The sequence below is a fragment of the Ictidomys tridecemlineatus genome, chromosome 5 (assembly GCF_052094955.1).
Source record: "Ictidomys tridecemlineatus isolate mIctTri1 chromosome 5, mIctTri1.hap1, whole genome shotgun sequence".
Lineage (NCBI taxonomy): Eukaryota > Metazoa > Chordata > Mammalia > Rodentia > Sciuridae > Ictidomys > Ictidomys tridecemlineatus.
Window position 1 is genome coordinate 89006493 of NC_135481.1, and position 15298 is coordinate 89021790.

Below are 15298 nucleotides of genomic sequence, written 5' to 3' on the forward strand. Positions count from 1 at the left end.
ATGAGCATAGCAGCGGGGCATGGAGGCCATGGATAGTATTATCACTGGGAACCCAGAATTCTTCACTGGCTAACACCACATCCTACAGTCTCCACGTTATTCTCTTGGGTTCTCATTCTGAGCTGGAACAGGTGGTGCACTGTGAATCATCAGCACTGGGTACTGATGTGGTCACTGCCTGTTCTCCCACAACCACTCAGAAGATGTCATCAGACCAGGCAGTGGGGGTAGGGAGCTCTCATATAAAGCCCTCTATGATGAAATGCCTTAAAAACAGACAGAAACACAAGATCTCACAGCCCACTCCACCTTCTTCTGCCCCTGGGGACTAAAAGAAAACAAGGACGAAGCTCCACAAGTCCTTCTAAGAAGATGCATTTGCTCCTGCTCCTGTTGGCCTTCTTTCTGCCTCCCAAGGCACAGGCAGGTGAGTGACCATTCCCTCCCTCAGAGGTCCAACCCTAACCCACAGGGGGGCACAGAACTCCTATATCCCTTCTGCACAACCCCTGATACAGTCTTCTACCCAGAGCCTTCTGAATCCCAGTTCCAACCCCACTGCAGAACCCCAAGAGAGACACTGGGTAAGCTAGCAACAGGAACATAAGGGGCAGAAGTCTTTTTGAAAGAAGAGCCAGTGGATTCAGTCCCCTGCCTAGATACCATTCTGGTCATCTGGAAAGTGGGGCTTGGCTACAAGTGCACCCCAGAGGGTGGAAGGGAGGAAATGTTCAATTCTCCTGGAAAGGGGCAAAGTGGGTCTGGCACCTGTGTCTGGGGTGAGACAGGTGCACCCCTTCCAATTGCTTAGCAGAGAACTCTAGAGCCCAGGAGACCCCAGAAATGCTGGAATCAAAGTCCCCAGAAAATTTCCTTTTCTCAGTCCCAAGCCACTCCATCCCTTTCTCCAACTCTGTTTCTCTTCCCAGACCTCTGGTGACTCCTTGTTTTCTAGTAGGAGCCACTGTGGCAGACACTAACTTCTCTGCTTTCCAGAACCCCAGCAGCACTGCCCTACCAACCCTCACCCAGAGACAAACTGGATCCATTCCTTTGTGTATCCCATCAAATACATGTCAGGCCTAGGAAATAGGACAGAACAACATCTAGAGTGAACTGAAATCCTGGCCATTAGCAAGCAGCCAGTGCCTAGGCAGCACAGCACTCAGGAGGGCCTCAGAAATTTCCAGAAACAGAAGGCTCCTCTGGGATTTCATTGTCCCTAAAAATGTATGCTCAACTCCACCTATGTCAGGAGGAAGAATTTGTAGACCAACACCTGCTTTCTTTACCTTTTCCAGAAAAGTAAGGTGAGGCCCCATCCCTCAGCCCCTGCCCAGACTCAGGTCATCCAAGGTTCCCAAATGCCCCACAGTTCTGGAGGCATGAAACAGATGCCCATCTGCTGGATTCAGGGGGTGCACACAAGTGAGGTGACTTTTTCTTCAGGGGAGATCATCGGGGGACATGAATCCAAGCCCCACTCCCGCCCCTACATGGCCTATCTTGAGTTTGTTGCTCAGGGTGAATCGAAGATGTGTGGTGGCTTCCTGATAAGAGAAGACTTTGTGCTGACGGCCGCTCACTGCTTAGGGAGGTGAGTAGCAGGAAACAACCCAGACCCTCCTGGAGACATTCCAGAGATATCCCTGACTCCTTCTCAATGTTAGCACAAAAGGACTGGGCTAGACACAAACTTCACAGATCAGCAAAAGCCTATATTCAGGAACAGAGTCACACCTCTGATGGACTCACTTTCCTGGTAGAAAATGAGCTACTGGCCAAAGTGAGAGCTTATGCTTACATAGGTTACCCTGAGAGGTGATTTTAATTAATAAGCGAATCAGTTTGGGCACTCAGGAATTTGAGATCTGTTATCACGTGGGCCAAGGGGAGGGTTCTGGGTCAGTGGTCAGTATTTAGGATTTATATTTATTGGGCCAGATGGAGGGACTGGGCTAGGATTTGTTTTGAGAAGGATCAATGTTTTACCCTCTTTCCAGAACCTGCCATTCCATGCTTGATAAATATCTCCTCCCTGAGAAAGAATGTACTGGGAAGGGATCAATATATTGCCTTCATCCTCATTCTCATTTCTCAGGCCATACAATTTTGCAGTTTGTTGTTTTCCATATTCAGTACTCAGTACACACACAGATCCCTGGGAGAATATGTACACGAGATAACTTCAGGGATGGAAAAGAGGATGGGAAAAGTCTTACAAGGGGTAGGCAGGCCGACTCCAGAGGCACTACTGAATAAGAAAGACCTGTGTGGCCAACCCTGCCAAAGAAAGAGCTAGGAGCATGCTTTGCCATGAAGTGGAAACTAAAAAAATTGCATGTGTTTTCCTGGGCATGATTGAATCCTGAGAACTTATGATTCAGATATCAATGGCCTCAGAATTCTAACTACCTCAATGCTAAGAAGCAGAGGGCACTGTCACTCAGCCCAAGGCCTCCTGTCCTCTCTGCTCCTCCTCAGCTACAGCTCTACCCTGGCCCTGCTGTAGCCTGCTCTTCACAGCTCCTAGATGTATTCTTTATGACTCCACATCACCCATGACCCCTGCACTCTCTATGCAGGCCAATGTGCGTCACCCTGGGGGCACACAACATTGAAAACAAGGAGGAGAACCATCAGGTCATCCCAGTGAAACGAACCATCCCCCATCCATATTATGACAATCAATCCTTCCACAATGACATCATGTTATTGCAGGTATGTCCCCCTCCCAGCTGCCTCTGCCCTCCCTAGTACAGATGGTACCTTCCCACCATGACCCTGCCCCTTTACTCACTTCCATCCTGGCCATCATGGTGTCTAGGCCCAGAGGCCCTTGTCTGAACTGGACTCTTTTTCTTCTCCCCCCATAGCTAGAGAAAAAAGCCAAGTTGAATGCAACTGTGCAGCCTATCAAGCTGCCCAGGGACAAGGACAAGGTGAAGCCTGGGAAGGTGTGCCTTGTGGCTGGCTGGGGGAGAATGGCCACAAATGGCAACTACCCCAACACACTGCAGGAGGTGGAACTGACATTGCAGGAGGACCAGGTGTGCAAGAAACTCTTCAGAAATTACAATAGTAACATAGAGATATGTGCGGGGGATCCAAAGAAGAAAAATGCTTTTTTTCAGGTGAGACTGAGTGTCTGTCTCTCTTGGCTCTGAGGAGAGAGATATTTAGGGGAAGATCTGGGGCCTGGAGACCAGGCAGGATGAGCCTCCCTCACCCAGTTGGCTGTCATTTCTCCCTGGAAAGAGAAGAAGGGTGCAGCTGGGAGTACCTAGGGCCTGCATTGAATGAAGCCTGCCTGGAAAGCTGAGCTTTCAATGCTCCACACTGCCTCAGCTCACAGGCATTTGAGACCTGTGCACCTATGTGTGCAGTTGCTCTCACTAAGTGGCTTATCAGTGCTGGCACCCACCCTGGTCCCTGGGCTCATCCTCCATGCTGGTGTCTGTGCCACTCACCTGCTTCCACAACATTGAACACCACTGTTGCAGTGGTCCCTCACACTTTCAAAGTGAGACGATCTCAGAACCTGGGGAGCAGGATAGAGGCTGAACCCAGGAGGGAGGTGAAGTAATAACAATGTCCACAGTTAGAACATATCAGCTGAGGGCCCTTAGAGTCCTGAATAGTCCTCTGAACACAGACTCTACAGGTCGTCCTTGTCTGAGAGGGAGCCTGAGATGGCAAGGAGGATCCAACCAGGAGGATACAGGCTCAGTCCTCCCTCTTCTCTCTTCACAGGGGGACTCCGGAGGCCCTCTTGTGTGTAACCATGTGGCCCAAGGAATTGTCTCTTATACAAATAATAATGGGACACCTCCAGGCGTCTACACCAAAGTCTCCAGATTCCTACAGTGGATAAAGGAAACCATGGAAAGCCACCTACTGCAGGAGACAGACTAACTCTGTAACTAACCTCCTTTCCCAGAACTGAGTCTAGAATCACCCTGGAGGAGGTGCCCACAACTGAATAAATGTCCCTTAGCAATGTGGGAAGGCTGGTCTCTTCTTTATTCACTGGCCTTCATTCACAGGGTCTGTGTGCCAGGCAGCCAATGACACAGTTCTCCTATTTGCTGCTTTTCCCTCCACTCTCTCCCTCAACACCTGCCTAAACCCCACACAAAGTTGTGACCCAGCTCCTTCCCACCCCTCCAGTATCTCCGAGGCTTGCCTTTCTGCCAGTGTTGGAGCTGAGCACCACAAGAAGAAATTTTAAATGGCTCTTGTGCTGGGTCTCATGGTGAGTTTTCTACCTGCTCCCTTGTATGAGGGGACAGAGAGGAAGGGGAGAGCACCATGGGTCCTGGAGGCCAGGTAGGCACAGCTGAGGTCACTGCTCAAGGACATGGTCCTACCTCCTGGGTACAGGAAGGGCCCTCCTAAACAGGATATTTCTCTTCCCCAGGTTTAGCCTTAAGAGGGACAGTCCTTGAATAGCCCCTCATTCTCACATGGAATTACATTCCTTCTCTGCCCTTCTCTGAGTTTAGGGTCCACCTTGACCTCCAACCTCATGGCTGCCCATTCTTCCCCATCCCTGCTCATATTCTATCAACTCCACTCCAGGCCACACTGATCTGGGCTGCTTCCTTACTCCAATCCCTCCACTTAGGACTCCTAGATCCACATGGGGTTCCATCAGGCCTTTCCATTGGGGTGCCCACCCAGCTCATGCCCTGGCAGAGAGAGGACATCATAAGAACCAAGGCAGTGCTGGCATCGTGCAGGGCCCATGGTGGACCTGGCTGGCAGGATCTCTCTCCAGAACACTTGGTCCTTCTTTCACTTGGGCACAGCTAAAGCAAGCCCTCACTTTCAGCTTGATGTCCTCCCTTGTGCTCAGGGTCCACTGGCCACCTGATCACTCAGCAGCCTAAGCCTCTTTCAGCTTGTTCCTCTTGGTCACAGCTGGCCTGCAGCCTGAGACTCCCTGCTAGTCAGCTAGGCTTTATCAGTTGTGAAAGTTCCAGAAAAGAGTGTCTTTCTGAAGAAGGACTGGGAAACACAGCTTTTTCCATCAATCACACTCATTGAGCACTTCATAATGGCCAGAACTTGGGGATATATGTTAACACAGTAACAGACCCAAGTGGAATGGACAGTGTTGGGGACTTTCAAAATTTTCCTGCTCCACCCTCCCTATCAGTCCATAAGGCATAGACCTATGTGAGAAATCCATTAGAAATCAGAATTCATATCTTAGTTTTATTTCCAGTTAAAGGCAGTATGAATATGATATTGCATGATGCTCTAGGACAAAGAGTATGAAATTTGGAAGCGACTTTCATCATTTGGTTTGTGGATGTGAAGCTGCTGAACTATTCACCAGAGCATCCTTTTTATGAGAGAGGGCAACAAATAGGAAAGAAGATTACCAGGGCAGCCTACTTTCATTTGTTTTCAAAGTAGCAGATATAAATGCAAGTGTACAGATTCACAATGAAGGACACACACACACACACATCCAGTTGGACTGCTCAGAAACAAAATCCCCGTCATTACTGCACCCCTGCCATACAGAACAACATGAATCAGGGAGGCTCCTGGGGCATGGGAAAATGGAAATATGGCTCTAATATTCAGGCCATCATGGTTACTGCTCCCATCCATGTCCCCAGTGCCACCTGGGAATGTCTTTGGTGCGAAGTTCCTTCTTGGATATGGTGTGTAACTTTTTGTTAAATAAAGGTATGCCTATGTGTGGCTAACCCCGCAGCCCTGGATCAGGGTCTGCTCATTAATATGGGGCACTGGAAGTTTAGCACAAGTTCTAGCTCTAAATTAATGCCCCCTTGTCCCAGACACACACCACACTACATTCTTTTTAGACATGGAGAAAAATCTCTCTCTTCAGTTATGTAACTCGCAAAAGTATGCCCTTTTCCATCCCATTGTGTACAAATCATGCTGCCACACAATCTCATAATGATGTTCTATAAGCAAAGAGCAATGGATGTCACACAGCTTTGCATTTGGGGCTGAAAGAAATCCTGCATCTAAGACATGCTAGGACCAGGCTCCTGCACTGGAAAAATAAAAAAAGGAAAACACAGAAGAAAAAGCAAACAAAAAATAGTATTTAGAAAAGTGACTTGGTCATATGCCTACATATCCAATTTAGGAGTTGCATCTCCTTTGAGGAAAAGGTTCTGTGGTTTCAATAACTTTCAAAACTATTGTTGTAGGCCTTTAACCTCCTCAGGAAGAGGAAGAAGAAAGGAATGTCCAAGGGTAATGACTGACCAAAGGTATCACACAATGTGGGACAGACCTGGAAGATCCCCGCACTACATGCCAGAAAGGGATCTTATGTTTCTTCTAACACCCAGCCTAGGATGGCTTCCCAGCATCTCCAGACATGAGATGAGTTGCTTTCTGCTCAGAACCTGCCCTAGAGAGAAAGTCTCTGTGCTGAAACCACTCAAAAGCACAAATGAATGGACTACGAGGCAGGTGAGCACCTTAAACAGGCTGACTCCTTCCCCTCTTCCTGGTCTGAGAAAGAACCCCCAGTCTTCCCATTTGAAGGGAACCCCTTTCTTTATCTCACCCATTTTTCCCCATAGTCCCAGAAACTGAACACAATTAAGCAACAAATGTATCACTTATAGTAACTTTGAAATCTTTTTCATGTTTTTAGAAGTCTATCCATTCATGGTAAGCCACAGGTAAATTCTAGGGCATTTGAATACACACATATACATACACATACATACATTGGGAGCATATATATAAGCTCCAGATTATTATTTACAACCTATTTTAATACACCCATGATGCTTTTGTTGAAATAGTCACAGAACTGAACTTGGGACTCAATGGGTTAATCTCTAAGACAGGAAATGCTTGGACTCACCAAGATCCACTTCCCAATCCCTCCTTTCCTCCAGGCCCACTGGAAGTCAAATCCCAGAACAGCCAGGGAGAGAGCTGCAACATGGTCCCAGTAGGACACAGAACCAATGGAATGCAAGGTCTGCTCATGTGTTTGGGGATTGTGTGTTGGTATAATTCTGTTTCCCAGCCCGACACCATACTGCTCCCAGCACCATTCTTGGATCAGCTACAGAACTTACAGGACTTCTTTGGTGTACTGTCTCTCACCCAACACTGCTTTTTACCAACAAACATATTTCACCATAAGAGAAGTGCAGAAGTAGGTTCATGTGCCCTATCACCCAGAAGCAGCTAAACTGATAAAATTGTGAAAGAGTCCATGGAAGATAACAAGGACAGATGACAGACCACCACCTGTGAGATTGAGATGCTGCACTAGCTTTAAGCCAGCAGTAAAGGCATGCTTGTGTTTCTGCACAGGAAGAATACCTGGTTCCAGAAACAAAGAGGTGCTGGTAACAGTTTTTCCTTTGACTATCACATGTAGTGGCTCACACTCAAGCAATGTTTCATCTATCTCCATAATCTTGACTTTGTTGGCCTAAAGGTCTTAATCCTTGAGAAATTAATCAACTGTAAAATAAGTGGATTCCTATGGTACCTGGGTGATTGGGACAGACTTCCAGGAGAAAGGGCATTCAAAATAATTGAACATCAGTGAAAGACAATTGCAGCACAGAAATGGATACCGTTGAGAATCTTCAAGAATAGGGTTGAAGTCGCTATAGGTGAAGAATCCTACCAGGGAGGATATCTGAGGTAAGAGTCTTCTGAACAGCTTCTCAGAAATCACATAAGACCCCTTCTCATAATGGCTTTCTAGCCTTCTTGGCCATGGACCCTAAAAATTCTCCTTATAGAACTCCCAAGAAAGGAAAAAATCATGGGATTACCAGGCTCCCTGCTGACACAATCCAGCTGAGACCAACCTATTGCTGGCTTTCACCCTGTCATTGTGGTTTTGAACCACTGAGCTGTTGGGCAACTGAGGCACACCATCTTTAGCATTGCTCCCACCCCACTCTGCCCATCCCTCTAACCACAGCCCCTCCATCTTCTCTATTTACTAACATTTTTGTATCCTCTGCCATAGCCAAAGAGGCTCATCTCCATTTATCCAACTCTTACACAGGAAAGGGTTTCATCAAATGATCATCCTGAAAGTCAATGAAAGCCAAGGAAATAAATACTTTCCTGGATCTATCACAAGGATATGCAGATTACTGAGTCCCAGTACCCACTACTGGCCAATGTAACACTTCCAGCAACCCTAACTTCTGACCACAGGTTCCAGTTTTCTGTTTCTGTGATCAGCACTGAATCAAGAGTGATGGGTGCTTAGGCTTGGCCAAATTATTACCCAACCATCAGATTTTGATCAGGCAGTGATGGAAGGCTGAGATCATCTCAGAGGAAAAAGCCCCCACACACCAGAAGAGAACACTGGGAGTTTAAAGACCAGGAGGACGCACCAACCTCTTTGACCAGAGAGGCCTTCCTGGGAAGATGAAGCCACTCCTGCTCCTGTTGGTCTTTCCTCTGTGCCCAAGGACAGAGGCAGGTGAGTGACTATCCCCAACAACTGAAGCCCAACCCCAAGCTCAGCCCTGCTCAGATGCTGCACCCCACCATCCTGACTCAGGTGCACCTCCAGCAACTTTCTAAACAGTAAGGTAAACCTCACCCAAAGACTGGCAGGTCTCATGGGGATGGAAGCACAAGGAAGGAGCAGGTTAGAAGGCTGGTCTCCATAAGAGCCAATTGGCAATTATCCCTTCCCTAGCTCTACCCTTTCCATCTGGAAAGCAGGTCCTATCACAAAGACATTTGAAAGTACATTTACAAACAGGAAAGAATGAATAAGGGCAGCTTAGAGAAAAGGGCTGGCCTCTGTGATCAAGGTAAAGCCCAGTATTGTTCTAAAAATGTCCATCTGCTTCTACAAAGTTTGTCATTCTCAGGGTGCACAGGAAAAAACCTGGAAACCATTTGATCTCAGAATCCTTGGCATCTTTGTCTCCTTAACAGTTATATGTGCCTTGGTTTAGCCTCAGTTTCTTTTAGGTCTTTCTTTCGCTTACAAGTGAGTGCAATGGCTTTGCCAGACCCCATCATCCCTGATGCTTACAATCTCACTAGCATTCCCCTGTAGCCCTCAGCCACAGGCTAATCAGGAGCCATTCCTTCACACATCCAAGACCTTTACTGGGCACCTACTTGGTGTCTGCCTCCAGCAGACAAACATCAAACACGACTCAGCATCCTGACTTTATGTGCAAAACCAGTAGGAGCTCAGTGAGAACTAACAGGGAAACAAGAGGGGAAAGAAGACTGGGACACTTCAGACAAAGGACTGACCAGGATCTTTAGGGACTTTGCTGCTTGTTCCAAACTCAAATCCTGTCAGTCAACTCAAATCCTGTCAGTCAAATCCTGAAGCAGGAATTACAGAGCAAGGACTGCCCTGCTCTTCATCAGAAGGAGTATCTGAGGATTGTGGGTCACTCTTCAAGGCAGGAATTCTGCCTGGCAAACACTCAGGGCCCATGTTTGCTGCTGCTGGCTACTGAGACCCTGCCCCTAGGGACATATATAAGGACTTGAGCAACCAGGACTGCACGGCAAGTGAGGAGACCACGGGCAGGGCCAGAACAAAGGAGCATGGAGAGGGTCTTTGGTGAGGTCAACTTCCTGCTTGATGAAAGTGGTTGAGGACACAAGCCAGGCACCCAATCAGATAGAGACTTCTCTGTTTGTGCTCCTAACTGGGGGACCCAATAGAATAAGTAAAACAGAAGTATGCACAGACAGACACCAATCAATAATAGTGAGCAGAGGGTGAACAGGGATAAGATAAAGAAAGGAGGAAATTCCAGAGACCATAAAAAGGAACAAACCAAAACTTCCCCCACTCGATATCAGTTCTGGGGACCCTTCTATTCAGAACCATTTTTCTGTCCCTTTGGCAATAAACCTGCTGCTTGCTTGCTTTCTCTACATCCTATTCGTCAATTCTTTGCTAAACAAGGACAATGAACCCCACAACCCTAAATGATAAAACCACCACACTCAATCCTTCCCTCCCTGGAGTTGATCCCAGTCTCCTCTCTTCAGCCTTTGGCTCCATGAGCACCAAGTGCAGGACAGAACCTTTCTTTCAGGGAAAGTCATCGGGGGCCGGGAAGCTGTGCATCATTCCCATTCCTACATGGCATTTCTTCAGATCAAGACTCTAACTAAAACAAAACGATGTGGGGGTTTCCTTGTACGTGAGGATTTTGTCCTCACAGCAGCCCACTGCTGGAAAAGGTGAGTTCACACATCTAAAGAAAACCCCACAGGGAATCCTCTCCTTTGGGGCTGAAGACAAGAGCTCTGTGGAGGGCAGGTAAGCTATGGGAAGTGAGGAGCAGGTCAGTGCAGGTGACTTCTTATACAAAGGGAGAACGTGGATCAAGGCTGGATGGGAAGGAGGCAGATTTTCCCCAAGAGCCCAGAGTGCACATGTGAGAAATCCAGAGTCTCACCTGGAGACACCTGAGCTCTGTGCATGACTGAGCACACTCCATCTGCTCCAGGAACTTCACCAGCCCTGGCTGCCAGAGACACTCAGCCCAGAATCCTGTTCCCCTACACGTCCTCCCAACTTCACCCTGCCCAGCCCTGAGTAAACATTTTCCTTCAGGGATCCTGAGCTGTATCCCCTGTGACTCTATCTCCCTGTATGCTCTAGGAGCAGATCCATCACTGTCATCCTGGGGGCCCACAACATCAAAGACAATGAGAGGACCCAGCAGATCATCCCGGATTACAACAGCAACTATTTCAATGACATCATGTTACTGCAGGTGAGGAATGCCATTCCAATGGGTCTTGCACACATCGATCCTGGAGGATTAAATCTGCTGTCCTTCTGTTCAACCATCCTTCCTAAAATGAAGCCTTCTCTTGTCCCAGTGCCATGAAGAAGGCAATCCCATGACTGGAGTTTTGTGGGCTGTTGTTTCATCTGAATGCCTTTTATCTGCCTTTAGTCGAAAAAGAAGGCCAAGTTGACTGCTGAAGTGAGCCTCCTCAAGTTACCCTCAGGACATTCCCAGGTTATACCAGGGATGGTGTGCACTGTGGCTGGTTGGGGAAGCATTGGCCAAAACATACCCACAACAAAATTGCATGAGGTACAGCTTGAAATTTAAAAAGACATGGAATGTCTCTCTCGTTACACAAAATCATACAACTCCACCATCCAGATTTGTGTGGGGAACCCAAAAGAGAAGAAGAATTCTTTTCAGGTGAGTTCACCTGCTTTGGCTATTCCCTGCCTTGAGCACAGCAAGGTTTGAGGAGAAACAGGGCAAAGGGAAATACTCATGCCCCTGTTTCTCCTCAAATTGCCTTTCATCACTGAGGGTCTGTGGAGACTAGATGCCCATTGTCACTTCATAGACAGAGACTTACTGGAGAAAGAGAGACATCAGTCAACTGGAGGGAATAGTCAGGGTCAGGCTGGAGCCCCCCGGACTGAATGAGGGAACAAGGACTGCCCTGTTTGTGAATTCACAAACACAACCCTCTAACAGTTCCAACCATATGGGGAGGAGATGGTGTGAGAATTGGAGCAAGCCAGCTCAGGGTTGATCTCTCTACCCACAGGGAGACTCTGGGGGTCCTCTAGTGTGTAAAAATGTGGCCCAGGGCATTGTGTCCTTTGGGAAAGAGAAAGGGACACCTCCAAGTATCTACACCAGGATCTCAAGCTTTCAGCGCTGGATTGAAAAAAAACAATGAAATCCTTCAAACTCCAGGGACAAGACTGAGAAGCCTCCTGAATTGATATTCATCTTCTCTTGAACCAAGGCCCAAAGTGCACTGGGTAGAGGAGTAGAGGGGACACTGCCAGGTGCTTAATAAACTTTCATCTCTAGAACAGAAGTGCTAAATTCCTCCTTTCTTCACCAGCATAACATTTTGTAAGGTTCTGATTGCATGTCCAGCAGGATCTGTTTACATTTATGATTCCTTACATGCTTCCCCTCAGGGACACTCCACCTTCCACCTCTAGAATATGAAACCATGCTTTGTTGATAGTAGCTCCAAATGACCTGTCCCAATGCCAGCTCCCTGCAACAGGTTGAGTTTAAGCTACCCAGGAATAAGGACCCTCTCTAGACAAAACTCATTCCTACAATGCCATCTTACCACATTCTGTACCTACACCCTGACTCCACCTTGATTCTGTGCTACTGTGAAAACATAAAAGACCCCAGATTTGTAAAGGGAATTATATTTCCCACCTAGTGGAAATGGATATGTGGCTTTTGGAAAGGTATGGTTCATGCAGGGCTCCCTCTCCAAATCAGCACAACTGGCAGCTTGGAAGCATGAAGATTTTCAGGAAGAATTTTCAGTGCCCTCAAATGCTTTTTAAGTGGCTGTCATGGCCCTGTCTTAGGGCCACAGCCAGTACAGTCTCTGGTCTCCCATCAGCCCATCCTCCCACAACCCCAAATGATCTTCCATCTTAGTCTGAGCCAGCTTCTCTCCACCTCCCATGTCCAGGTTCCCTGGAAACCTGTGAGGATGGGAGTGAACTTTCTATCCTGTGTTCATCAAGATTCTCATCCTTGATGGATCTTGAGCCCTAGCTTATCTTATGCCCCATTCATGAAGGACCAGGAAGCAGGGAATGACCTCAAAACCCTAGTCCAGAGCTTTCACTCGGGTCAAGCCCACATCAGTCCTCCTCATGCAGAGTTTTGCTCCTGAGCTCAGAGCCCAACAAAGACAGGTCACACTCAACAGCCTGAACTCTTGCAGGCTCTTCCATTTGGGCACCACTGACAGCCTGGGACAGAATTCACTGATTGGTACCCTGAACCAAAATGCCCATCTATGTGAGACTGCCTGCCTCTGTAGCAGGAAGGAAGCAACATTCTGCCATCAACCAATACAGCAATGCTCATTGGGCAAATACTGTGTGCCAGGCAGTAGGGTCCCTGCAAAACAGCAGTCATCATGTAATCCATGTGGTTTTATCTGATTTGGATGTCACTTTGCTTGAGTGGCTTTTCTCATCTGGATCTGGGTTTTAAATACACAAGAATCAGAGTCATCTTCTTGTCAAGATAATAAAACTCTTTTGAATTGTCTTGGTGTTACATGGTACACTTTTGAGAGCATTATCACAGCAGACCTAAGAACTACTGATCATGGGGTTTAGAGGAAATAGAGACTTTCTAGTCCTGTCAGTGTACCGGTCTACCTGTCAGTGTTTAAGAGCCTCCCATGAGGCTCAAGGAAGATGGTGAGGAGGACTAGACTGTGATCAGGCCTGTCCTGATTTAACTTTATGGCATGAGAAAGGCCCTTGTACAGAAACTCAGACTTTAAACATATTTCACATTTCCCTGAAGTCTGGGGTCTGACTTTAAGCCTGGGCCATTGTGAAAAGTTACCCTAGTTTTTAGTAAGGCCTGGCCACACCCACAATTGAACCAAGATAGGCAGGCTTATGTGTGCTTAAAAAAATGTAACCTTCCTCTAATCTGTTTTGAATATATTTTATTGCAGCTTTATGCATAGTATGTGGGTTCATATGAAAAACTCACACATACCTGAAAATCAATTTCAGTTCATAATGCCAACTTTTTCACTCCCGGCTTTTCCCTCCCATCTAACTTCTCCATTCTACTTGACTTCCTTTAGTATATCTACTCATTAATTATAATCAGCATAATTAACCAGATTATTAATTGGTATAATTAATTATATTTGCTTCATTATTTGTAATATTTATTCTTCCCTCCACTTCCCTTAATGTTACTCTAGTTTTTGGCATAAGACAGAAAACATTCAACATATGGATTTCAGAGTTTGGCTTATAAGCATGATATTCTCCATTTCCATCCATTTGCTGGCCATAATGTCATTCTTTTTATGGATGAGTCAAATTTCACTGAATAAATATATACCACAATTTCTTAATCCATTCATCTACTGACAGGCATCTGGGTTGATCCCATAATTTGGCTATTGTGCATTGTGCTGCTATAACCATTGAGGTGGTCGTATTGCTTTGTATGTAAATCTTTCCTTTGGGAAAATAGCAAGAAGTGAGATAGCTGGATCATATGGTAGTTCTATCCCTAGTTCCTTGAGGTCACCATACTGCTTTCCAGAGTGCTTGTAGTGCTCTGCCATGCCACCAACAATATACAAGTGTTCCTTTACTGCCCACAATATTGCCAACATTTATTATTGTTCGTATTCTTGATCGTTGCCAATCTGAGTTAGATGAAATCATAGGACAGTTTTGTTTTAATTTCCCTGAGTCTACAAATGGTGCACCCTTTTTTAACATTCATATTTTAGGTGTATATGGACACAACACAATGCTTTTATTCGTATGTGGTGCTGAGGATTGAACCCAGGTACCCCGGTGCTCAGCGAGCGCTGTACCACTCAGCCACAATCCCAGCCCAAAACATTTTTTCATATATATCTTGTCCATTTGTGTTAATTTCTTTCTTTTCTTTTCTTTCTTTCTTTCTTTCTTTTTTTTGAGAAAGTTCCATTTTGTTCTTTTGTTCATTTATTAATTGGCTATGTTGTGGGGGTGGGGTGTTTTGTGTTAAGGCTTTGAGTTCTTTGTATATTCTAAATATTAATCCCCTATTGGAGGATTAGCAGGCCAAAATTTTCTCCTGTTCTGTGAGCAAACTATTCACACTCTTAATCATTTCCTATGCTGTACAGAAGCTTTTCAGTTTGATGGCATCCCGCTAATTGAAACTTGGTGTTTGTTTTTTGTTTGTTTGTTTGTTTTCTTATTCATTGGGGTCTCATTAAGGAAGCTGGTGCCAGCAACTACCTGCTGGAGTATTGAATCTATGTTTTCTTCCAGCAGTTGTACAGTTTCTGGTCTAATTCCTAGTCTTTGATCTATTTCAATCTGACCTTTGTGCATGGTGGGAGAGAAAATCTAATTTCACTTTTCTACAGATAGCTATCCAGTTTCCCCAGCACCATTTATTTTAACAGGCTATCTTCTCTCCAAGAGGTGCCTTTGTCAAAATCAGACAGCTATGGATATGTGAATATCTCTCTGGGTCTTCTATTCTGTTCCATTTGTCTTCATGTCTATTCTGATGCTTATACCATGCTGGTTTTGTTACTACCATTTTATATGCAATTACAGATCAGGTATTGTGAGGTCTCATGCTTCACTTTTCTTGCTTAGTATTGCTTTGGCTATTCTGGGTCTCTGATTCTTCCAGTTAAATTTAAGATTTGTTTTTCTAATTCTGTGAAGAATGTCATTAATATTTTGATGAAGATTGAAATGCATCTGTTTATTGCTTTTGGTATTTTGGCCATTTTGATAATA

At 46.0% G+C, this 15298-nt stretch overlaps 2 protein-coding genes across 2 annotated transcripts; both read left to right on the plus strand.

The window, feature by feature from the left end:
* The first annotated feature begins 233 nt into the window (after nucleotides 1–233).
* Nucleotides 234–4002, plus strand: LOC101973046 (granzyme B). Its single transcript, XM_005342802.5, has 5 exons — nucleotides 234–427; nucleotides 1450–1597; nucleotides 2586–2721; nucleotides 2877–3134; nucleotides 3754–4002. Exons 1-5 carry the CDS (start codon nucleotides 373–375, stop codon nucleotides 3913–3915), a joined length of 759 nt encoding a protein of 252 aa, XP_005342859.1. The 5' UTR covers nucleotides 234–372; the 3' UTR covers nucleotides 3916–4002.
* Nucleotides 4003–10120: 6118 nt separating this feature from the next.
* On the plus strand, nucleotides 10121–11700 carry LOC144377648 (granzyme B-like). The gene is made up of 5 exons (XM_078049048.1): nucleotides 10121–10221; nucleotides 10652–10760; nucleotides 10947–11043; nucleotides 11113–11204; nucleotides 11566–11700. The coding sequence occupies exons 1-5, from the start codon at nucleotides 10121–10123 to the stop codon at nucleotides 11698–11700; spliced, it is 534 nt and encodes a 177-aa protein (XP_077905174.1).
* Nucleotides 11701–15298: the final 3598 nt, after the last annotated feature.

Coding starts and splice junctions, on each gene's coding strand:
- LOC101973046 (XM_005342802.5), top strand. CDS start 373: ATGCATTTGCTCCTGCTCCTGTTGGCCTTCTTTCTGCCTCCCAAGGCA. Junction 428..1,449: donor GCCTCCCAAGGCACAGGCAG/GTGAGTGACCAT, acceptor CTTTTTCTTCAG/GGGAGATCATCGGGGGACAT. Junction 1,598..2,585: donor GCCGCTCACTGCTTAGGGAG/GTGAGTAGCAGG, acceptor CTCTCTATGCAG/GCCAATGTGCGTCACCCTGG.
- LOC144377648 (XM_078049048.1), top strand. CDS start 10,121: ATGGCATTTCTTCAGATCAAGACTCTAACTAAAACAAAACGATGTGGG. Junction 10,761..10,946: donor ATGACATCATGTTACTGCAG/GTGAGGAATGCC, acceptor ATCTGCCTTTAG/TCGAAAAAGAAGGCCAAGTT. Junction 11,044..11,112: donor GATGGTGTGCACTGTGGCTG/GTTGGGGAAGCA, acceptor AAATTTAAAAAG/ACATGGAATGTCTCTCTCGT.